This window comes from Drosophila persimilis, unplaced genomic scaffold, assembly GCF_003286085.1.
Source record: "Drosophila persimilis strain 14011-0111.01,24,50 unplaced genomic scaffold, DperRS2 tig00000124-arrow-pilon, whole genome shotgun sequence".
In the NCBI taxonomy this organism is placed as follows: Eukaryota; Metazoa; Arthropoda; class Insecta; order Diptera; family Drosophilidae; genus Drosophila; species Drosophila persimilis.
The window spans coordinates 5,316,821-5,340,209 of NW_020825294.1; the positions used below are offsets into that span (position 1 = coordinate 5,316,821).

The 23,389-nt window shown below is 55.7% G+C and overlaps 1 protein-coding gene across 1 annotated transcript in view; it reads right to left on the bottom strand.

The window, feature by feature from the left end:
- LOC6593312 (protein split ends) overlaps nt 1–23,389 on the bottom strand; it is a 43,851-nt gene that overhangs the window by 2,513 nt on the left and 17,949 nt on the right. The window contains exons 2-8 of the mRNA XM_026987362.1: nt 15,861–17,377; nt 14,783–15,787; nt 14,099–14,716; nt 13,920–14,035; nt 12,682–13,847; nt 3,831–12,636; nt 38–3,704 (exon numbers count right to left, since the gene is read on the bottom strand). Coding sequence (XP_026843163.1) covers nt 38–3,704; nt 3,831–12,636; nt 12,682–13,847; nt 13,920–14,035; nt 14,099–14,716; nt 14,783–15,787; nt 15,861–17,377 — 16,895 coding nt within the window. The remainder of the gene's footprint in view (nt 1–37; nt 3,705–3,830; nt 12,637–12,681; nt 13,848–13,919; nt 14,036–14,098; nt 14,717–14,782; nt 15,788–15,860; nt 17,378–23,389) is intronic.

The following is a 23,389-nucleotide window of genomic DNA, read 5'->3' on the forward strand; positions in this document are numbered from 1 at the left end:
CGTCTGTCGATTGGAGCTGGTAGGGCGTTCCACTTACCCGCTGCTGCTGCTGCAGAGTTAGCCTGCTGCTGCGCCGACTTGAGCACTGCAGCCACGGAGACGGGCGGCGGACTGCCCACGCTCCCTGGCAGGATCTGTCCTGTCTGCAGGCTGTGCACCACGGGATTCGGTTTGCCAGGCGCCAAGGGCGGCGAAGGCGTCAACTGATGCTGCTGCGGCTGCAGGTGCGCCGGGGCCTTCTGCTGCTGTAGCAGCAGGCCCGGATGATTGGGTAGCATGGGTATCCCGTGCGGCGGCAGCGGCAGCTGCACCTGCACTGGCACTCCCTGCGGTGGTCCGGCCTTCTGCTGGTTCGGTGGCTTGTACAGCTGCTGCTGTTGTGCGGATGTGGCAGGTGCCAGCACGGTGGGCGGCACGTAGCCAGAGTTGCCACGCTGCATATATCCTGTCGCCGAAGAGGTGGGCGGCAGCTGCTGCGGCTGCGGCACCACGGAAGCCTTGGAGCTTACGACATGCAGGATCTGCGGTGGTGCTGCAGATGTTGCCTGCTTGATGACCAGCGTCTGCTGCTGCTGTTGTTGCTGTGGCATGGGTGCTGCTGCTCCCATCTGCTGCTGGTGCTGTTGCTGTGGCTGCTGCTGCTGCTGTTGCCCCTGAATCCTGGGAGAATGTGGCGAATGTGCCGATGGTGGCGGCACGTTCACCAGCAGATGCTGCTGCTGCTGCAAGTGGCGTGCTATGATCTGTGGCTGGAGCAGCTGATTGCCTGCGGCATCTGTGATCAGCATGTGTCCTGCAACCGCTGGCTGCGCCTTTGTGGGCGTCAGTTGCTGCTGCTGCTGCTGTTGCTGCTGGAGGTTCTTTTCCCTGTTCAGGACATGCGCCTTCAGTGGCTGCGGTGGCCGCACGTTGCTCAGCTGGGCATGTTGCAACACCGTCGGCAGTGGATTCTGCTGTAGCACTATCGGTTGTTGTTGCTTTGGTGGCGCCACCAACTGCGGTTGTCCCTGCTGCTGCTGCTGCTGCTTTACCAACACGCTGACGGGTTTGTTCAACAGCGCCGCTGCAGCAGCTGCATCCAGCTGCACGGTCTTGTTGCCCATAGCCGCAGTGATGGACGCCGCCGTAGACGGAGCCAGCACTGTGGCATTGATCTGCTGCTGTGGCAGCGGCTGTTGCTGGTGTTGGTGGTGTGGCTGCTGCTGCTGCTGCATCTGCGGTGCCGCCTCATTGCTGCTGTTGGTGGGAGCTGCAGCCGTGGCTGCCGGGAGGTTGCCCTCCTTGCCCTGCGGCATGCCCGCGGTGATAACTCCCGTGACGGGATCCACCAGGGCCTTGCTGACGGCATCCGCTGCCCCTCCAGTGATCTTCTGCGTGGCCGGAGCTGCCGTCTGGTGCATGGGCAGCCCTCCACTGGGTATCGACGAGTTGATGGCCTGATACGATTCGATCTCCGCTGCGGCAATCGCCTTTTTCTTCGGATGCTGTGGTATCGTGGGCTTCGTGGGATGCACGGGCATCACTGGCACCACTGGCACTGCAGGCACTGCAGCAGGATGCGAAACAGGAACAGGAACAGCGGATGGCGTGGCGGCTGTGGGTTCAACTTCTTTGGTGTCCAGCTGCGGCATATGTGCGGCATGCTGCTCGGGGCCATGCAGGATGGGCGTCGCGGGCGGTGCGGGCGATGATGAGGATTGCGATGAGTCCTCCATCAGGCTCGACAGCGGCTCCGAGATGGTTTGCTTCCTGTCCTTGGTGCGACGGGGACGACCCACGGCATTGGTGGGCGGATTCACGAGATCCGTTTTCTTCGTCTGGGCATTCCGTCCGGAGCGGCGGGGAGGAGTCTGTGCGCCGATTCCGGCACTGATTCCTGCGGCCATTTGTGTGTTGGTATTCCGCACCACATCCTCGATGATGTCGTCCACTGTGCTGCGATCCTCCTTCTCCTGCAGGCGGCGAGACTTGCGCGTGTTGCTCGATTCGCTCGAGTTGTCGCTAATCGTCGCATCGTTGTGGGCGTGCGCCTGGGGCTGTGGCTGTGACAGGGATTGTGGTTGTGGCTGTGCCTGTGCCTCTGCTGGTGGCTCCACGTCGGTGCTGCTCCTGATCGACGGCTGCGACTTGTTGATTGTCAGAATGAGACGCGGCCGCTGATCCTCCACTGGCTGCACCACAGTCGCAATCTTGACCTTGGGCTCAGCCTCGCCGGAGTCATCGTTGAACTCATAAACGTCCTGGTTGGAGGCTTGCGCCTGAGTCAGCGCCTGATTCCTGGCCTTCTTCTCCGCGGCCGTCGGTACTGGAGTGCTGGGCGTTACCGCTGCCACAGCTGCTGCTATGGGCGTGGGTGTGGATGTGGGTGTCGCCATTTCCATGGCCTTCTGCTGCTGCTGCTGTTGCGCCAGCTGCTGTTGTTGGAGCTGCTGCTGTTGCAGGAGGAGGTTCCTGGGCGGACGACCCTTCCTGCCGCGAGTCACAGGCGCCGTCACCGGCTTCCTTAGACGAGTCTGCACTCCATTGTCGCCGGGAGCGATGCCCAATCCAGCATCAGCTCCTGGTGCAGCGCCTGGCGTGGTCAGTGGGAGTCCGCCCTGCTTCTTGGCGCCACGTGGCTGTCTGCCACGCTTGCTGGCGCCTCCACGACCCGGCGGTCTGCCCACAGTCGGAGTGCTGGGCTTCGGGGCCATCTGAAGGGTCTCCGTCTCGTCCTCCGTGTCGTGATCGTTCACCGTTAGAATAGGGGCAGGGGCAGGCGCAGGAGCAGGAGCAGATGTAGCAGCAGGAGGCGGTGTCGACACTGGTGTCACCGTGGGTATGGTAGGGGTGGGTGGCACCTCCACTGGGGCAGCCACCGCGACTGCCACTGTCGGGGGCATCTCCTTGATGACTGCCGGAGGTGGCGGCGGCTCCCGTGGATCCAGCTTCTTGATCACACTATCGATATTCACCTCCTTGGCGGACCAGTAGTCGCTGTCCACCTCCTTGGAGTCCTGCTCGATCAGTTCATCCTGCTTGGGCTGCGACGAGATCTTGATGAGATTCTCCTCCGTCAGCAGGGATGTGCCACCGGCTGTGGCACTGGCTGCCTTTGGAGAGATTATCGCCGGACTGCCGCTGCCGCTGGTCGTGGGTGTGGGTGTCCGTATCACCGAAACACTCTCCGACGTCTTGTTGGCCAATGATGCCGATCCCGATGCCTCCACCGGGGTCTCCTTGATGAGATTGGGACTGGGATTCACATTTTGTTGCGTTGGATAGTGGATCTTCGCGTTGGCGGCTGTCGTCGGTGCTTGTGCTGCTGGCGGTGGCACAATATGCTGCTGGACAATCAGTGGCTGCTTGGCAGTTGGACTCTGGATCACATTCAGTTGCGGCGTTGGATGCGTTTGCATTTGCGTGGCGCCTGGAGACGATTGCTGCTGTTGCTGCTGCTGCTGCTGCGGTTGTGGCACTCTCACCAGCAATGATGGACTGTGCACCATTGGATTTGCAGGCTTGCACGGCGGACTGTGTGCCAACTGTTGCTGTTGCTGCTGGTTGGCCATACCACGTGGCGGATGCTGTGAAAACATCGGTGGCGGCGGACCCAGCTGCTGCTGCTGCTGGGGAGGATGTTGTTGTACCTGTTGCTGCAGTTTCTGGATGTGCAACTGTTGCGCCTGCAGTGCCTGCTGTTGGTTCAACTGCTGTTGCTGCTGTTGTTGCTGCTGTACCTGGACTTGATGTTGTTGCTGCTGTGCCTGGACTTGATGTTGTTGCTGCTGTGCCTGGACTTGATGTTGTTGCTGCTGTGCATGCTGTTGCTGATGGTTCAACTGCTGCTGCTGCTGTTGGTTCATCTGATGCTGCTGCTGATGTTGGAAGTGCTGATGCTGCGCGGAAGTCAACTGCTGCTGTGGCGCCTGATGCGGATGCTGTTGCTGCAACTGATGTTGCTGCGCGGGCGTCAACTGCAGTTGGTGTTGCTGCTGTCCATGGAGCTGCGACTGCTGCTGATGCTGTTGCGACTGCTGTTGTCCATGCGGATGTCCATGTTGCTGCTGCTGTTGCAAATGCTGCTGCTGTTGTTGTTGCTGCTGCTGTTGCTGATGCTGCTGTCGTTGCAACATTTGCTGGTGCATAAACTGGTGCACTTGTTGCTGATGTTGATGCTGCTGATGTGCTGCCGTCATCTTGGACATCATTTGCGGCGACAACTGTTGTTGTTGTTGTTGTTGTTGCTGCTGCTGTTGCTGCTGCTGCTGCTGTTGCGCCTGATGATGTGGCGGCTGTGGCTGTGCATTCACGTGGAGGCTCTTGTGCCCAAGAGGCGGCAGGCTGCCCAAAGGCGGTGAGCTTGCCACCTGCGATTGGGTGGCCTGCTGCGGCTGCACTGTCACCACCTTGCTGATGATCGTCGGGTGGTGTGGCACCTGCATCGGCGGCATCTTCTGCATCGGCATGGGAATCAGTTGTGACGACTGTGACGACTGCGGCGAGTGTAGATCCATCAGAGACTTGGGCGATGGCTGCTGCTGCTGGTGTGGCTGCTGTTGCTGGTGTGGCTGCTGTTGTCCTCGCGGCTGGTAGCTGTTTGGCTTGCTCGTGGTGGGAGATGTGGTATTGGTGGCCACTACTCGCGGCGTGGGACTGGCCATTGGACTCATGTTGCCGCCTTGCGGGGATGTCATCACTGCATGCTGTTGCTGTTGTTGCTGCTGTTGCTGCGGCACGGGACGACCCGCAGGACTCAGTTGGCCCACCACTCGATTGATGGGGGGCCCGCCTCGTCCCGGCGACAGCAGCGGACTGTGTGGCGACTGTGCCCGAATGCCCATCATGTAACTGGGACCTGGCGCCGTCGGCTGCTGCTGCTGCTGCGGATGATGTGGGGAGAGCACCATGTGGGGCACCATGAAGTGCGCCGTCTGTTCTGGAATGGAGATGGTCGGGGGCTGCATGATGAGCGACTGCGTGCGCAGTGCCAGCTGTTGCGTTGGCGTCTGCTTGGGCGTCGAGGCCTGCGGCATGCAGGGGATGCTCTGGCTGGGCGTGGGACTCCCGAAGGATATCGAGGGAGACCCGGAGCTGCTGCTGTTCGAGCAATTGGCCATCACATTCGACAGATCCAGATTGATGACGGGCGTGGGCGTGGGTGTGGGTGTGGGCATGGGCATGGGAGTCTTGTGTGGTGCAGGCGCAGGTGCAGGCGCTGCCTTTGCAGGAGCAGGAGGCATCGCCGAGGGTGCGGGTAGCACCGTCTGCACCGGCTGCACCAATGGTTGCTGCAGTTTGCTGATCGTCGGCGGCTCAATCTTCACGGGGGAAGATGATGTCAACGAGCTGCCGCTGATCATCACGGATGTTGGGGGCTTCTGCTTCTGCTGCTGCTCCAAAGATGGCAGCTTCGTGATCACCGAAGGTGGACTCTTCTTGGAAGGTGGATCCGCCACTGGGGATGCCTTGGATGCTGCCGCTTCCCTGCTGCTCGACATAGACTTCTCTGGCGATGAGGAGGTCTCTGAACTCTGGACGGTCTCATCAATCTTGAGACTCGGTCCGCTGCTGTCTGCCTCGTCGGCATTCTCATTCTCCTCGGTGTCCGTGTCGATCTGGAGATCCCTCTCCGACTGGGGAGTGTCCGCCTTGATGTCCATCATGTCCTCGTGCCTCAGACTCTGCACAGCCTTGTTGATCTCGTCGGGATCTAGGACTCCTCCTGCTCCCACGACCACTGGCGGCTCTGCTTCTGTCTCTGGCTCTGGCTCGGCTTCAGGCTCGTCTTCCAGAATGGCTGGTGGTTCCACGGCTCCCTCGATTGCCTTGGCCGCCAGGGCGGCCTCTTCATCGGGCTCGGCCACAACGAGAGCCGACGCCGACGGCTCCATTTCGCTCTCGTCCATGCCATCCAGCGAGTAGTCGGCCGTCGAGGAGGTGCCGAAGCTCTCGCCCAGCAGCGCTGACACGGCGCTCTCCGTCTCCTCCTGGGAGATGGTCACCCGGGATTTGCTGTCCTCAATTTTGTCCAGTGGCTTAGTGGCCCCCGGTGGCGAGGCCACCGGAATCTTGGGCTCACCTGCCAAAGGATCCAGCAGGGAGGCGCTGTTGAACTCCGCGGAGATGGACTGCACGGCCGACTCGCTGATCCTATCGTCTAGCTGGCCATCGAAGCCGGGAATGAAGATGTCCTTCTTCTTGCCGAGCGCCGCACTCGTGGGAGAGCTCTCCGCGGAAGCAGAGGCTGCTGCAGCGGCCGCAGCGGCGGCTGTTGTCGAGGACGTGGGTGTCGTGGCCAGCGCCGAGGAGTTAACACCCGCCGCACCAGCTCCAGCTCCTGCTCCGGCTCCGGCTCCACTGCTCACTGGCGTCTCCGCGGACTGCGTGGACAGCATGGAGCTCGTGGAGTTCGTGATGGTCGGGGTCTTGGGAATGGGGCTGATCAGGCGTGGCTTCTCTCGCGAGGGAGTGAGGCTGTCGCAGCCGCTGCCCCTGGCGCTGGCACTGGCATTGGCGCCGGTGCTGGTGGGAGTGCTCGGCGGCACCTTAGGCTTGGGGGGATGTGGTTGTGGCTGTGGTACATCCACATCGTCATCGTCTCCGATGAGGCAGGGCAGACTCGGCGAGGGCTTGCACAGCGGAGGCGATGCAGATGCAGAACGATGCTTGGTGGCGTCCATCTGCTCACCCGCATGCTTGGCGGCTGCCTGGACATTCACCGTCAGCTTGCCAGGCGTCGAGGGAGGACCCGGCCCCGGGCCTGGGCCCAGAGAAGGAGTGGGAATCGATTCCCTGCGAAGCATCTTCTCCTGCTTCTCCTCCTTGGAGCGCTTCTTCTTTTTCTTCTTGTCCTTGCTCTTGTGCTGCTCCTCGCCTGCCGGCGGCTGCTTCGGCTGGGTCGGGACTCCCATCGATGAGGGCTTCAGCTTCAGCTCCACCGAGTTGTTGTCCTCGTTGTCCGAGAAGCGGAACACATCGGTCATGTCCGATCTGTAGGTGTTGGCCGTCGAGGGGGTGGCCTCCTCGGGCATCGTCTTGCTGTCAAAGTCGTCCATCAGTTGGGCCTCCAAGGCCCGTCCCGCCTCATCCATGTCCACGCTGTTGTCGTCCTCGATCTTCGTGGCACTCGACGAGGAGGACTGCTGCTGGATCGCCGCCTGCTGCTGCTGTTGCTGCTGCTCGCGCTGGGACTTTTCGCGTCGCTTCTTCTCGCGCTTCTCCTTGCGATGCCGCTCTCTGTCCGCATGGGAGGAGGACGACGAGCTGCCGCCCGTCTGCCGAGGGGGCCTCTCCACTGGTGGCTGGTCCTCCTTTGGGCTGATGGGCAACTGGTTCTCCTGGATCTTGGCGGAGGTGTGTGCGGGTGTGGGTGTGGATGGTGGCTCCTGCTTGTAGGTCTGCAGAGCAGCGGACACAATCGGTTCTCTCGAGGAGATCTCTTTGGTTCCGCCTTCTGCCTGCTCGTCGGCGAACTGCGACTCGTCCTCGTCCGAGATGATGCCAAAGATGAACTCCATCTTGTCCTCGCCCCGCGTCTTGTCTCGCGAGAGAGCTGGCGCAGAGGTGGGTGTGGCAGGAACGGGTACGGGCCCAGGCACAGACACAGGCGCTGTGGATGCTGCTGCTGCTGCCGCTGCCACAAGGCTGCTGTTGCCAGAGGCGGCATTGTACAGCCTCGCGGAAGAGGAGGAGTTGTCCAAACTCTTGGATTTCTTCGACTTTTTCAAACGGTGCCTCTCTTCCTTCGATAGCTTCTCCAGCTTCTCCCCGAGATCGTTGCTGCCGGCAGACGGAACCGGCACAGCCGCTGCTGCTGCTGTTGCTGCTGGCGGTGCAGCTGGTGTGCTGCTGCTGCCGCTGCTCATGTGTGGTGGTGCTGCTGCTGTGGTGGCAGACCCAGCGATGGTGTTTGTCTCCGCCGTGAGGTTCCTCATCTTCTCGCGTTTCTTCTCCTTGCGCTCCTTGTGCTTCCGCCTCTCGCTCGCCGAAATCTCCAGCGATATGGGCAGGACACTCTCTTGGTCTCGCTCCCGTTCCCGCTCCCGCTCCTGGTCTCGCTCCCGTTCCATCTTCAGATCATCCAGGCTATCCACAAACTTGTTCCCCTTCAAATCGGACGAGTGCACATCGAAGATCGAGGGCGTGGCTATGGATACAACGAGAGATGGCGGTGGCTGCTGCTGCTGCTGGGCTGCCTCCACCTCTCGGGAGGAGGAGGACTTCAGGCGCTTCTTGCTCTTCTTGTGCTTCTTGCGCGTCTCCGGGGAATAGTCCTTGATAGTCTTGCCCGTCCCCGAGTCGGAGTAGGCATTGGAGTAGCACCCACCGGCGGCAGAGTTGTAGAAGTCCCCATACTCCTTCTTGATCTCCGTCTTCAGCTTGCGCTCCTCCATCGAGGAGTGCGAGTCGTGGCGCGACTTGTACTCGGTCTCTGTCTTCTTCTGCTCTCCCCCGCCGTCCGACAGCTGTTCCTGCTTGATCTCTGGCTCTAGCTCCAGCTCCATCTCCATCTCTGGCTGTGGCTGGGGCTCCAGCTTGATCTGCACCTCCATCTCTGGGGCTCCGGGCTGCGACTGCGACTCCGAATCGGAGGCAATGCGCGTCGTGTGCGAGTTGCGCTTTCCGTGCTGGTTGTGCTTGGTGAAGTTCCTGCGTATCTCGTCCTCGGAACTGTCGTCCCCGTCGCACAGACGGCGCAGATTCTGCTGCATCTGGAGGACGCGACTGGCCACCGCCTCGTGATCCTCGCATCCCTCGGATCTCGCGTCCGAGTCGGAGAATATGCGGCTATGGCTGTGGCTCTGCATCATCTCATCCTCGTCGTCGTCGTTGTCGTCGTCGCTGCTGGAGAGACCGATGTGTCGGCCGTGGAAGCTGCTGCTGCCGCTGTTCCGGTGATGGCGGTCCTCGAACTCCGTGTCCGAGTCGCCGTCGTAGCTGGTGGAGCGCTTCTTCTTGGCCCGCGACTGCTTCAGCTGCGAGAACTTGGCCTTGATCTTCTTCTCCTCGGCCTGCCGCTGCATGTTCTTGCAGCTCCTGGCCTTGACCTTGTCGTACATCGAGACGTTGGGACAGTCGTCGGGTATGTCGAAGATCGAGTGCTTCTTGGAGGCATCGTCCGTGTCGTCCGAGTCCGCGGAGCTGAGCATCATCAGCTTGCTGCGCTGCGACGATTTCGAGGAGTGGTGCCCCTCGTCGGAGCCCCGCGAGGACTTTCTGTCCACACTCCTCCTTCGATGGTGGTGGCCATGGTGATGATGATGCCCCTCCCGGTCGCGATCCCGATCCCGATGCCCCTTGCCACTGGAGGTGTTGGTCGGAGCGGAGCTCAGTTCTCCCGCCGAGCCACTGCCAGCGGCAGAGGTCCGTCTGTGGGGATTGTGATGGTGCTCTTGATCCTGCTCCTGATCCTGCAGCTCCTGCTGCTGCAGCTGGAGATGCGAGTGCGCATGCATGTGCTGATGCTGCTGCTGCTCCTCATCGGTGTTGGTGGACTCGGCCACCGAATGGCGCTTCTTCTCGCGATGATGCTCTCGATGGTGCTCACGCTCTCGTTTGCTCTTGTGGCGCGAGGAGGAGCTGCTGCTGTGGTGGTGGTGTCCTTCCCTGTCCTTCTCTCGATCCCTCTCCTTCTCCCGCTTTGGCTGCGGCTGCTGCTCCTCCTCGCTGGTGTTGACGAGCTGCTGCTGCTGCTGTTGCTGCTTGAGGGCTGCCTTTGGGGTCTCTAGCACATCCATCGATGGCGTGACGACATCCATCGAAGAGGGGGCACTGGCACTCGCTATGCTCTTGCAGTGATGCTTCTCCCTGCGATGATGCTTCGAGGAGGAGGAAGAGCTGCCGCCACTGCCGTGCGACTTGGAGTGCGAGGAACTGGAGTTTGTCTTGGCGTTGGGGTCGCAGTCCTTGGAGCTGGCGATGCTGTTGCTGCTCTTATGCTGCTGCTCCTTGGCTCCGTCGTGACGCTGATCGTTGAGCCGCTGGTTCTGGCTGGGTGTGGGGGGATTCTGATGGTTCTCCATGCGTATCCGCTTCACATAGTCATCGTGATGGTTGTGCAGACCACCGACACCTGCGCCGCCGCCTCCGCCGCTGTGGTTGCTATCCTGCGAGCTGAGGCGACGCTTGTGGATGCGGGGCCCCGGCGAGTTCCTGGAGGACTTCCTCGAGCGATTCTTGGCTGCGGCGGCATTGGCATTGCTGCCATCGTGCGCTGTGGGCGTGGGACACGAGGAGGGCGGCACTGTAGCGGCATCGGCGGCATTCTCTTTGTTGTGCTGCCGCTCGCATTCGGCAGCGCTGGGCGTGACATTGTGCGCGTAGAAGCTGCTGGCCTCGGAGCTGGCATCGGATTTGCTTTTGTGGTACGAGGACATCTCGCGCATCCTGGACATGCGGGACTCTTGATCCGAGTCCGAGATGGATCGTCGGGAGGACTGTTCTTTTTCCTTCTCCCGGTGATCCCGCTCACGATGCTCCTTCTCGCGATGCTCCTTCTCACGCTGCTCTCGCTCTCGTTTTTCCTGCTCTCGCTGCTCTTGCACTCGCTGCTGCTCCTTTTCGTCACGCTCCTTTTGCTCACGTTCTTCTTGAGCCTTGCGCTCCTTCTCCTCTTTGGCCTTGCGCTCCTCGCGCTCCTTCTCCTCCTGCTGCTGGGCCTTGCGCTCCTTCTCCTTTTCTTCCTGGTGAGATTTGCGCTCTTTTTCCTTTTCCTCTTGGTGGTGGGTCTGCGTCTTCCGTTCTGGATGAGCCTTTTCCTTCTCTTTGTCCTCCGGCTGGTGGTGGTGGGCCTTGCGCTCCTTTTCCTTCTCCTCTCGCTCCTGCTGCTTGCGCTTCTCCCTCTCATGGCGCTCCTTCTGGTGCGCCTTCTCCCGCTCCTGGCGCTGCTCCTTTTCGGATCGCTCCCCAGGATCGTCCGTGTCCGTGGAGTCTTCGATGCGTGGAGTCGCCGATTTGGAGGACTGGGATGTGGCGGAATTCTTGCGCTTGTCGGAGGAGCCCGTCGAAGATGAAACGGAACTCTTGTCGGACTTTTTCGCCTTCTTGTCGCCGCCATCCGAGCGGCTGTTGTGCCGGCTGCTGCTGCTGCTGTGGGACCTGTCCGTGCTGTTCGAACGATTCGTTGTCGTCGTCGTCGCCGTCGCGTGGGATTTGTCCGAGCTGTTGGATCTGTTTGTGGAATTAGACTTGTCCGTGGCTTGCTCCTTGCTGTTGGAACGGTTCACACTGCTGTGCTTGTCCACCGAGTGGGATTTGTCCACAGAGTGGGACTTGTCCGTGCTGTTGGCTCGGTTCGAGCTGTGCGACTTGTCCAGGCTGTTGGACCGGTTCGTGCCTGTCCCGCTGTGGGCACTACTGCTGCTCTTCTTGTGGGAGTGCGAGTGTGAGTGGGAGGAGGAGGAGTGGGAGGTGGTTGTCTTGCTCTTGTGCTCCTCTTCGCTGGAGTTTTGTTGCTGTTGCTGTTGGGACTTTTGTACATGTGTTGTGGTGGCTGTTGCTGAGGAACTGTTACCGTTGGACGATGATGTGGAATTGGAGGAGCTCGAGGGGGCATTGCTGCTGCTGCTGCTGCTGCTGCTGCTGCTGGAGGTAGTAGTAGTCCCCACATTCGTGCTGCCCGGCACAGAGGCAGACTTCTGCAGCTGTGCTCTGGCACTGGGCGACTGTGAAGGCGGCAGTGCCTCGGCGGGCACACTCAGACTCTTCGTCAGACTGTTGGGTGCCGTTGGTGGCGGTCCGGGCGTCTTGGCTGCCGGCTGCTGCTGCTGCTTCTGCGTCACCGTCTCTGGTGGTGGCGGTGGTGCTGGCTGCACGGCAGGCGGTGGCGCCGCAGTGTTTGGCAGAGGCGGGTGACTGGGAAACGGATACTGCAGTCCTTTGGTGGCTCCCGATGTGGCAGCTGGGGATGCCGATGCCGATGACGAGGCAGCGGCGACTACCGTAGCGGTAGCCGCGGGAACCACTCCTCCGCCCGCGGCACTGCTGCTGGTGCTGCTGCTACTGCTGTTGCTGCATCCCGCCATGGGCTTCACGGCGGACAGTTGCCCGCTCGGCGTAGCCGCTCCCACCGATGGCGAGGGCGAGGGACTGTTGTAGGGAGACATCGAGGCCTGGGGCGAGTTCATGGGCGAGAGGCTGCTCAGCCGCTGCAGAAGTCCGCTCGTCGTCGTCTTGCTGCTCGTCGAGCTGTTGGACAGAACGGGCGTGCAGTTGCCAATGATGGGCGTCGTCTTGGTGGCCGCCAGGTTGGGCAGCAGCGCTGGGGAGGTATTTCCACTGCACAGGCCATGCCGCGAGGCTGTCGATGTGGATCCCATCGCGGTGGAGCCGATGGCAAAGTCCGCACTGCTCGGATCGTACCACTGGTTCTTCTTCAGCCGCTGCAGATCGTCGTCGAAGATGGACTTCTTGGCGAGCACCGACTTGACGATATCCGAGGGCTGCAGCTCGTCGATGTCCAGGAACTTGTGGCGCGAATTGCTCGCCGAATGGCAGCTGGAGGCCGTGCCGCTGGAGCTGTTGCTGTTGCCGTTGCCAGAGTTTGCCGGATGCGTGCTCAAGCCGCTCAGATTCGTGTGCATCGAGAGCTGCCACGAGGGCATCGTTGTGCTGCCGCTGCTGCTGCTCGACTGCGGGACATGGCTGTGGCTGTGGCTGTGGCTGGAATTGGTGTTGCTGCTCGTCTGCTGCTGCTGCTGCTGAGTGTTGCTGCCGCCGGACCATCGCTCGTAGTTCTCCTCAAAGTTGCGGAGGCGTTCATCCAGCGAGGGGCTTCCTCCGGCATGTCCAGGCACATCCGAGTCGCTCGAGTTGGAGCTCAGCGAGCGAGGCCGCGCCGGGCTGGCCATCAGGCCCAAGGAGGCGCCAGAGGACGACTGCTGCTGCTGCTGCTGCTGCGGCTGCTGTTGCTGCTGCGAGTGGTGCGAATGATGCTGATGCTGGTGTTGATGCTGGTGCGAGGAGGATCGCCAGTAGCGTGAGGAGGGGCTCGGCAGGAAGGCCGATGATCCACTGCCGAGTCCTGCACTTAGACTAGAGTTGCTGTTGCTGTTGGCGGGGCCACCGGCTGTCGAGGAACAGCCCAGCAGGTAGCTGGATACACTGCTCGACGAGCAGCCGGTGCTGCCTCCGCCAGTGCCTCCACCACTGCGATGCTGCTGGATGAACGAGTAGCCAAACTTGGGCATCGGCAGCCACATCACCTCCCTGACCCTTTCCCTCGTTCGTTCTCTCGGCGGGGGCAGGCGTCGTGGCTCTGAGGGCAGCACTTCGGGCCGCTCATCGCACAGGGGCGTGCCCGGCCGCGATCCGTCCGCACTCTCCCCGCCGCTGGCCTCGTGCGAGTGATGGGAATGTAGCTGATGGCCGCGTCCTCGCGATACATGGTGGTGGTACGCCTCATCGTTGGGTGGCGTCACCCCGGTGACTCCTCCACCCAGCAGCAGACCACCGCCGGAGCTGCTGTTGTTCCCCATTGTGGGTGGCTGCTGCATGGGCGCGACACGCCGCCGCTTGGCGGCCAGCGAGGCATTCATCATGTGCTGCTGCTGCTGCTGCTGCTCCATGCCGCTGGCCCCCGTCAGTCCGTGGCGAAACGCCGAGGAGCTGGAGAGCGCCGCGAAGGCGCCAGCATCGATGGACGGTCGGCGGCAGCTGAGCATCAGAGAGGGCGAGGGCGATGGCTGATGTCCAGGGAACTTCATGCTGTTGCTGTTGCTGCTGGAGAGAGGAGACGCCTCGGACACTCGTCGGATCTCGCTCTTGCGATTGAGGGGATCGTGTATCACATCACAGTTGGATAGGGGGGTCAAAGGTGGCTGTTGCGGCTGCTGCTTGTCCCCCGAGGAGGGATAGGGATCCACCAGCTAATGAGGGGAAATAGTTGATTAAAAAGATTCGAAAAAAGGGTAAAGAGACTGTTGGGAAGGAGGACTCACCCCTGAGGCATTGGAATGATGATGGTGATGGTAATCCATTTTGATGCGCTTCCTGGGACTGACCACGCTTCCCCCCTCATCGCCACTGGACGGGCATTCATCGAGCAGGAGTTGTTCTACAAAAAAAACGAGGCGCTGATGCCAGGAATTGTGTAAATGGAAATCTATGGATATCTTACCGCAACGTCTACGACCGGCTCCTCCCACGCCTATGCTGCTGCTGCTGGTGCTGTTCATCAGCGTCGCCTCCATGGGGGTTTCTCCACTCCCGAGCGGCCCGGGTCCCAGACGTGCAATCACTGGCGAATCGCATCGACTGCCGACTTTGGTTGTGGCTGTGATGTCTGCATCGTGAGGCTCCTCCATGTTGCCGATGGCAGCCCCGCGAAATCTTCGCAGTGCCGCCACATCGTTGAAATCAAAGTCGATGGTGTGCCTCGCACTCCTCACCATTCGCATCCGCACCTGCGCCATGGCAGCCGGCGACATGGGGGGCAGCGACAAGCCGCTGCCTATGCTGTTGCTGCTCCCCACCACGGATGGCAGCGTGGCAGTCGAGGCAGCAGCTCCCGGCCCCGAAGCGCCTCCCGTTGCTGTTGCCGGAGCAATAGCAGAGGCGATGCTGGGCGCAGGCATTGCAGAGCTGGCCGAGGGGGTGCCTCCGCCGCTCGTGGGCGTGTTGCTGCCAGTATCGTTGCAGATATCGTTTGAGTTTGTCTGAAGGCGGCTAAACGAGGAGGCCCGTCCTCTGGACTGCTGGGTGGAGGATTCATAGCGATTGAAACGCGACGAGGAACCTAGAAGGAGGGTGACCATTAGGGGACTGGGGATCAGATCCGCCTTGCCTTTTGCTGCACACTTACCGGCATTCTGTTGCTGTTGCTGCTGCTGCAGTTTCTCCTGCTTGTCGTAGAACGCATCCTGGCACTCCCTGGAGGCAAAGTCCACCTGCAGCTTCCTGCCACGCATGATGGTGCCCCGCATGTCCTTGACCGCTGCCTGGGCGTTCTGCACCTGATCGTAGAGCACCAAAGCCAGCTGCCGCTGGCGATCAATGCTCACCTTCGTGACAGCGCCGAAGCGCGTGAACTGCGACTGGAGAAAGGACTCGGACACCTTCTCGCCCACCCCGTCGATCCACACGCAGTTGGTGGGCATGGACTTGCCGAAGCCGAGCTTGATCCGGTTGCTGCCCAGATGCTCGCCATCCATTTTGCGCATGGCCTTCACGACAGAGACAATGTCCGAATACTGACAGAAGGCGTAGGCGTTGAGGCCCTGCTTCTTGATGTCGATCTCGATGATCTCGCCGAAGCTCTCGAAATGCACACGCAGCTCGCTCGCCGTGATCTCCTTCTCCAGGTTGCCGATGAACAGAGTCCTCGTGGACTTCGGGTGGTACTCGTCCAGCTCCGCCTCGTAGGGGCGGAACTCGTTGTCCTCCACGTCGTAGCCCTGGTAGGGTTCCACCTCGATTTTACAGCCGAAAAAGTGCTTGTCGTGCGAGACCTCCAACGCCTTCTCCACGTCGTCGGGCTTCTTGAAGCAGACGAGGGCATAGCGCTCGGAGTTCTGGCCCACGACCTTCACCCACGTGACCTTGCCGTGCTTTTTGTACTCATGAAAGAGACCATCCTTGAGGGATGTGTCCGAGGAACGGGCGGGCAGGTTGCGTACGCGTATCGCCAGTGGGCGATTATCTTCGGAATGCACCACAGGATTCACAGCGAGACACGAGGAGGAGGAGTGGCCGCCGCCACTGCCACTGCTGCTGCTGCTAGAGCTGCTGCTGCTGCTGGAGCTGGAACCACAGCCGCCACTGGGTATGGCTACGGCGCCAGCATTGCCACTGGGATTTGAAGCAGTGCCTGGAAGAGATGAAGGATGGGAATGGATTTAATGGAGGATTCCCTCGGGGGATGGGGGTCAAGGGACACTCACTGTTGACAGCCACCGACTGGAGACTGCGGGAGATGCTACGACCATCTGCACATTGGATGCCCGATTGGACCGGACTGGACGCGTGCGAATGTGACGATGTTTGCGATGACGCAGACGAGGAGCTGTGGGAGCTGCTGTAGCTGCTCGGCGAACGCGAATGCGACCGACTTGACGAGGTGGTGCTGCGTCCATGCAGATTATGATGATGATTATGATGGTGGTGTCGCTGGTGTGGCCTCGACGCGGATGCTAGGGAGCAGGCGGATGCGGATGTGGATGCAGAGGCTGAGGCAGAGGCAGAGGCAGAGGAGGACGTGCCATTGTCGACGGCAGCTGCCAGGGCAGCGGCCACATTTAGAATGTCACCGCCACTGCCGCTGGTTGCTCCTCCGCTGCCCGCACTACCCTCTGCCACTGCTCCTGCTCCTGCCGCACCTCCAGGGGATGCAGATGCACATGCAGATACAGATGTTTCAGATGCAATCGTTGGCATCGTCGGAGTTGCCGTGGTTATTGTATTATTTAAACTATTATTACTAAAACTATTGTTTGTGATTGTACTTGTCGTCGTCATCGTCATCGTCGTTGCAGCTCCCACTCCTCCTACTCCTGGCGATTCCGAGCCACAGCGTCCTGTCGCTCCTCCTTTGAGCAGCTTATTGAGTTTACTGCCGCTGCCGCTGCTGCTGCTGTTGTTGTTGTGGTGGAGGTGGTGTTGGTGACTCTTGCGCATGGCATCGCGATCATCCGCAGCACTCCCCGCATAGGCGACACTGCGATGCACGGCGGTGGTCGCCGTTTGGGCGGGTGATGAGTACGAGACGGAGGTGGCGGCTGCGCTTGGGGCACATCCCACGGATGGCGCTCCACTGGCGCTGCTGTAATGTAAATGATGCGGAGGAGGATGTGGCTGCTGCTGCTGCTGATGCTGATGATTGATCGGTGAGCTGCTCATTATAAAGCCGCCGGCTGTACCTTGAGCTGTGGCTGTGGCTGTCGCCGCTGCTGTCGCTGCTGCTGCTGCTGTGGTAGTAGCTGCTGAGGCGCCGGCATTTCCACTGCCACTGCCACCAGGACTTTTTAATTGGGCCGATGCAGCAGCGGCGGCTTCGTACCATGACTGCGGTGCCACCACCCGAGGAGTGTTCTGCTGATGATGTTGTATATTGTTGTTGTTGCTACGATCACCTAACGCTTGTGGCGGCGCCGGCGCGGCTCCTGCCGTTGCTGTTGCTGCTGCCGTTGTTGTCGATTGCGTTGTACTAGCTGCTGTCGTAGAGGCTGCGGAACCATTCCTGTACAGGCGATCTCTATTCCTCGATCTATCAGTGGTTCCTGCTCCTGTTCCTGTTCCCGTACCCCCTCCTGCGGCTCCTGTGGGTGTAACGCTGCTGCTGCTGCTGGCAGAAGACAGACTACTGTTGGCGGCCGTTGGCTGGTAATTGTTGCTCAGGCGACTGCTGCGATCGTAATAGTTGTTCCTTTCGTAGCTATTTGTCGGTGGTTCTTCTGTAGACCTAGAAAACAGATCAGAAAACACGTCGTGAATATAGCATTATTTCAAGTAAAGTTTTCCATCAAATTGAAATCAAAACATTGTTAGCTATACCTCCGCATAATATATTAACTCACGATTTTCTCGGGGAAAATCTTTGTCCTCAACTTTTCGGGCCCTTTTGCGGGCAAATTTCTATTAGAGCCTATCATGGAGAATTATTGTTCTCTAAATTTAAGTGTTTCTCTTTTTTGCGCGAAACACTTGAGAGAAAAAATTTCACCCGAACCAAATAAATAAACGGGCGCCAAATGACGTACGTCGTCGGTCTCTTGTTTACGCGGCAAGCAGTACACGCACTCGACACACACACACACAGACACGTACGCCGCTACATGCACACAACACAAAAAAAAAAAAGCCGGGCAGCCGGGAGAGCCACGTTCTTTGGGTTTTGAAAAACGGCGGCTGCTGCTGACTGCTTTTTCTATTGCCGTAACCGGTTTTTGCAATATATATATTTTAATTTCTTTCTTTCTTTTATTTTTTGCTTGTTTCTTTGCCGTTTCGCTTTGCGTTTTGGTATTTCTTTCGTCGGATTCGTTTTTACGTTTTGCCGCCTCTGCGTTTGTTTCGCGGTGCTGCCAGACTGTCTGCCCGAAATGTCGTAACGTAAGGATAACGCAATTTTGAGCGGCGTAAAAGAATAACGTAAGAGTGGGTTTCGTGTAGAATCCGCGTTAATTACATGTCGAATAGAGTTTTATGCGAAATTTAATAGTTTTTGAGATCTGATTTTTAAGAGTTTTAGCTTGGGTAAAAGCAATTAAATTATGTGGCAATGTGATAATGTAATACATACAGTTTCATGGCAATTGCAAGTTAAATTGTCGAGTAAAAAGGTTGTAAATTCATGTAGATTTCGGGTATTTTAAGAAAAAACGAAAAGCACATTTGAAAATATATTAGAAATTAAATTATTCCCACTACTTACAATATCTACTGCCCTATTGCATATAATGACATATTTTTGGCTTTAATTTGTAGGAATAAACGTATTCCGTTCAGTTGAAACCATGTAGATGTCGTGTATTTCGCGTAGATCTTGCATTTTAGAGCCATTTTAAAGATAAATGTTGGCCAAAAAAGTATCCAAACATACCATTTGAGAATTCAACTTTCCAAAAACATTGAAAAAACTGTATTCAACATTTCACATTCAATACCGCGCGATACCAACTGTTGTAATGGGATCTCCACAAAACTATAAATTAACCTACAAACGAAATGTGGTTCTCTGCGAGAGAGACAGAGAGGGTTTAGTTCTCTAAACAAGAGAGAGCGAGATGGAAAGAGTGACAGATTAAGCCTTATTTCTACCTGGGAAAAAAGGAGCCGGCTGATGGAAACAAAGCCATTAAAGATGGTGAAGAAGTGAAGCGAAAACCAACCCCCAATAAAATAAATTAACGCGCAAAAGGCTCGAATAGAACTCTCTCTCTCATTGAAGGACAGGAGACGGAGACTCTGCTCTGTGGAATGACTTGAGGGTCGTCGTGTTAGGGTCCTGGCAATAACGAACCGAAAAACAGGCGCGACCTTTTGCTAAATGTTGTTTTGAATTCTCATTGTATTCCCTGAAGAAAGACCAAACGATCACACAGTCGATCTTCCTCGGAATACATACATATGTATGTAAAAATTCCCAAAGTGCAAACAGAGAAAAATGTGTGTTTGTTTTTGTAGGGTATATAGAAAGTACGGATGTTCAGCTATTTGGGAGATCGATTTACAATTGAGGCTTTCGAACGCGTTCAATGGCACAGGCGATCAAATCGATCCAGCGGGTCAACGTCGTCTCTGGCTCTGGCTCTGGTCTCCCCCGGCTCTCTGGGGTGTTGCGTGCTAATCTGTTGTGTCGATAAGCCCAGCCCCCCTCCCCCTCCCCCCAGCATCCATCCATCCATAGTCCCAGACCCATTCTGAGTCTCAGTCCCCGACCCAGTCATCAGTTCTCAGTCGCAGTCACAGTCACAGCCTCTCATTCGCATTCCATTGCCAGGGGATGTGTGTCATATGGAATAAGTTTGAATCTTATTAACAAATACTAAGGGTTTATTTCTCTTTTTGTCTGTCTAAACAAACGTGGTGGAAGCTGCAGCCAAAAAGGGTTGTAGGCTGTATACATCTTCGTAAATCCAGAAGGATCTACTACTATCTTGAATATCAATTATCTATCCAACAACATCTTTCAAGGAATTCTTGAAGCAAGATTTCTCTGAAATTCTTTGAGTTATAAGAGGATTCCGTTGACCACAGTTCAAGGTTTCCAGGTTTCTGGGTTTCTTGTTTCCAAGAATTTCAATTGCAGTTTTTACATAATATTGTCAATTTTTAGATATTTTAGATACGGTTTTCAGGTATTCTTGTTACAAATTTACAAAGAAATCAGTTTGAAGTAGGCGAAAAGGAATGTTCTGCTCGAAAATCCTCCAACCAAGAAGAGAGTCTCAGCAAAACCGATCCAAATCGATTCATTACAAGCGAAATAACAAAAAGTATCATATGTTGAAGAATAAGGAACACAAATATCCATTTGGAATATCCATTCCATCGTCAAATTATTAAGAAAAAAACATCTATCTTTCTTCTTCCTCTAGTTTAATGATATAACTGCAAATATTTACAACATTATCATTCGAATTTTTGCCAATTCTTATACCAAAAATAGTTTCAGATGGTTTTTACTAGGAACAGGAAAACAAATCATAGTTTATATTTGAATAAACTCCATATTTATGATAAAACGAGTGGAAACGTTGTGAGCCACGGCCCTAATTTTCCCTACCCCAATTCCAGTCAGTCTATATGTATGCAATAATATGATTTATGTGACCAATAGACAAATATATTTCACTCAGACGAGGTAGTAAAGATATAGATAAAAGCCAGCCATAGATATAATCTAAAACTAGTCCCAGAAGCTAGAGAGAGATTCAGAGGTAGAGACTGAGAGACTGTAATTTGTTCATTCTTTTTGAGAATTCTGGGAACTGGGAACTTATAAATTGAAGCCTCTTCTAAAAATTATACTCCTATCTAGCTATCTTCTATCTATATAACCCATCATCTATCCATCTTTCTTAATCTATCTATCTATAGATATCTCTCCACTGTATTTCTGGATATTCCCTGCATTTCTATCTCTTCTCTGTCTGTAACTTTTCCACTGCATTTCCATCTTTTCCCATGTGTCTCTCTGGGCAAAATAAAGACTTTTTTAAAGCCGCATTAAGCGCTTTAAGCAGAAGCACTTAAAATATGGCCATATAGAACGAAACAACGAACAAATGGAGGGACGTCCAAGCCCCCATATACGAAGCGAGTATGTGCTGTAGATACTAGATACATATACGAGTATGTGCAGATATGTAGATATTCCTACAGATATATATATATATATATATATAGAGGATGTGCGAGACTGCTGCTGCAGTTTCCAGCATCGTTTGCTCAGGTCAGAGCATGCAGCGAGCAGAGACAGAGGCAGCAGCAGCAGCAAGCAGCAGCAGCGCTGTGTGGCATGTGACTCAAAAGAGGCGGTTGCGGGTGGGCACTCGAATGAATGATATATATTATCTCTGCATCTGTGTATCTATGAAAATGCAGTCCCAGAGTCCAGAGAAAGAGAGAGAGAGAGTGAGCTAGTGCCTCGGCATGCGCACTGGAGGTGCCACAGAAAAATCAATTCAGCTAAAAGTCCACCCGGTTTTAGGGGTAACCGAACAGAACGGAGTTGCACGGGGCAGCCAGCCAGCAACATTTGTTGCGCCATTCCGACCACGTGAGGGTTGGGCGTGGAGGAGCAGTAATGCTGTACAGAGAGAGAGAGAGAGAGAGAGAGAGGCGGGGGGCTTTTGGGGCGTCTGTAAATTGCATTACTGCCATGTTTTTGTGGGGGTAGCGGAGCACAGCCACAGCCACAGCCTTATGTAATACATATGTAAGAAGCGGCAGCATCAGCATCAGAAGGAGCTCCCTCTCCCTCTCCCACCGTCTGCTGTCGCTTTTGTCCTCACAAAAAGTTTCTCACCGAACGTCCTTGTTTGAGGTTATTTCTGTGTATATTTCGAATGGGTGGATGGGTGGCAAAATGGGGCTGTAGATGGGATTTGATGGGGCAGGAAACACTCCAGTATATAGCAGAAAGCAGGAGGATATACACCCACAGGAATACCCCCCCACATATATACATATCTTTGTATAGGTACGAGTATACACACACACACACACACACACACAACAGTGTGGAGAAATTCCTGAAATCCTTTTTTAGCCTTTCATTCAATCATTGTTGGGCGGCGTCACAGGGCAACATCCTGCCTCGTCCTCCGCCCCGAGTCCAGGGCCAGGTCCAGGTCCAGGTCCAGGTCCAGGAAAGGACTGCTGCAGTCAAAGTAATTTCAGGGGAAGCGAATTCCCTGACTGGCGTCCTCCTTCAGGGCGTGAAATTTATCAACATCAGGAGCTGCAGGCAGGCACAGCAGCACACTCCCTGGGAGAACTATCCTGGCAGACCCATTGGAGCCGGAGCCTCGCACAAAGTTGAAGGACACGGGAATGACAGGACATGGGGACGTTAAAATGGCTATGCTCTGGCAAAGGAATTAGATAAAACTTTTGCACAAAAGGGCGAGAGAGAGAGGGCCAGCATCCCTCCCCATAGAGAGAGAGATTTGCCCCAAAGGTTTAAACTTTTTCTCTAAAACACAGCACAGCCCCTGGGCGGGAAGGTAAATTACTGAAAATTGCTGGAAATTGTTGGCAAAATGTCTGATACGCCCCAAAGGATAAGCAACAAAACTTATTAAAAGGCAGGACCCCCCGGAGTTATGCGGAAGATTAGGGACAACAAAAGAGAAAGAATGAGGAAACGAAGGCTGAAGCGATAAGGAAATTAGATTGGACATAAAAGCTTTTCTAGTTCTGGGTTCTCATGATTTAATATATGTCCTAAAATGCTAGCATTAGACTTCAATCTGGGAAGGATCTGTTCAACCACTCTTGGTTAACAGAAAGATCCATTATATAGGAACATTTCATATCAGATATTATTTCATCTTTCTTTCAGACATATTTTCGATTTTTTTTATTATGCGAAGTGCTCTCTTTTTTTGCGATTTTTTCTTCCAAAGAACTATTGAACAATGTACCAAAATTACTGCCCAGGTTTTTATTATTTCTCTTTAAGTTTTCCATAAATTCGTAAACCTTTTTCAACGACCTGTAGAGAAAAACTAAAATTCCAAAATTCTTTCTGATTTTTCATAGAAGAAGAATAAAAGCAGAAGTTTTAGTCGGATCCCTTAAGATATTTAACTAATATACACATATATTCTGGATCAGCAATAAATAGTAGAGTCGAAATTTGCTTCAATGCTTCGAATATTTCAAAATTTTGTCCCAATCTCTCATGACAAGTGCGAGCAAGATTGAGAGAGATCGCTGTCTACATTGCCTGTCTCACCGTCCCAGAGAGTTAGAGGGAAAGAAAGAGTATTCAGCCATGGGCTCTGATACCAACTCCGGCGATCTACATAGGTAGAGACGTTTTAGCTCGAAAAGAAAGGAATACTTTCCACGAAAACAGATGCTTACGAGTACCATATAAAATATTTGTTATAGATCCACTATAACTCGCTTCCCGAGAGTTTATCCCTATTGAATCTTTAGCTTCTCTTAAAAGTATCTCGAGACTCTCTGCCATTCTTTTTCTGCCTCTACAAACTGCCTCCATTCCCAATTGCATTCCCCATTTTCCATTCGACTTAATTCCAAAACGGATTCAAGAATTTATTTCAATCTGATTCGGATTCAGACTGTTCCATCTCTGGTCTCTCTCAAAGGAGCTGCACTTAAATGTGTTTGATTATTTTTGTGGGGGATATCCCGTTTATATTTTACATAATGCAATGCGCTGCGCACTTAAAGCCTTGGGTCGTAGGGTGTCATGGCAGGGCATTTGCCATTGCAG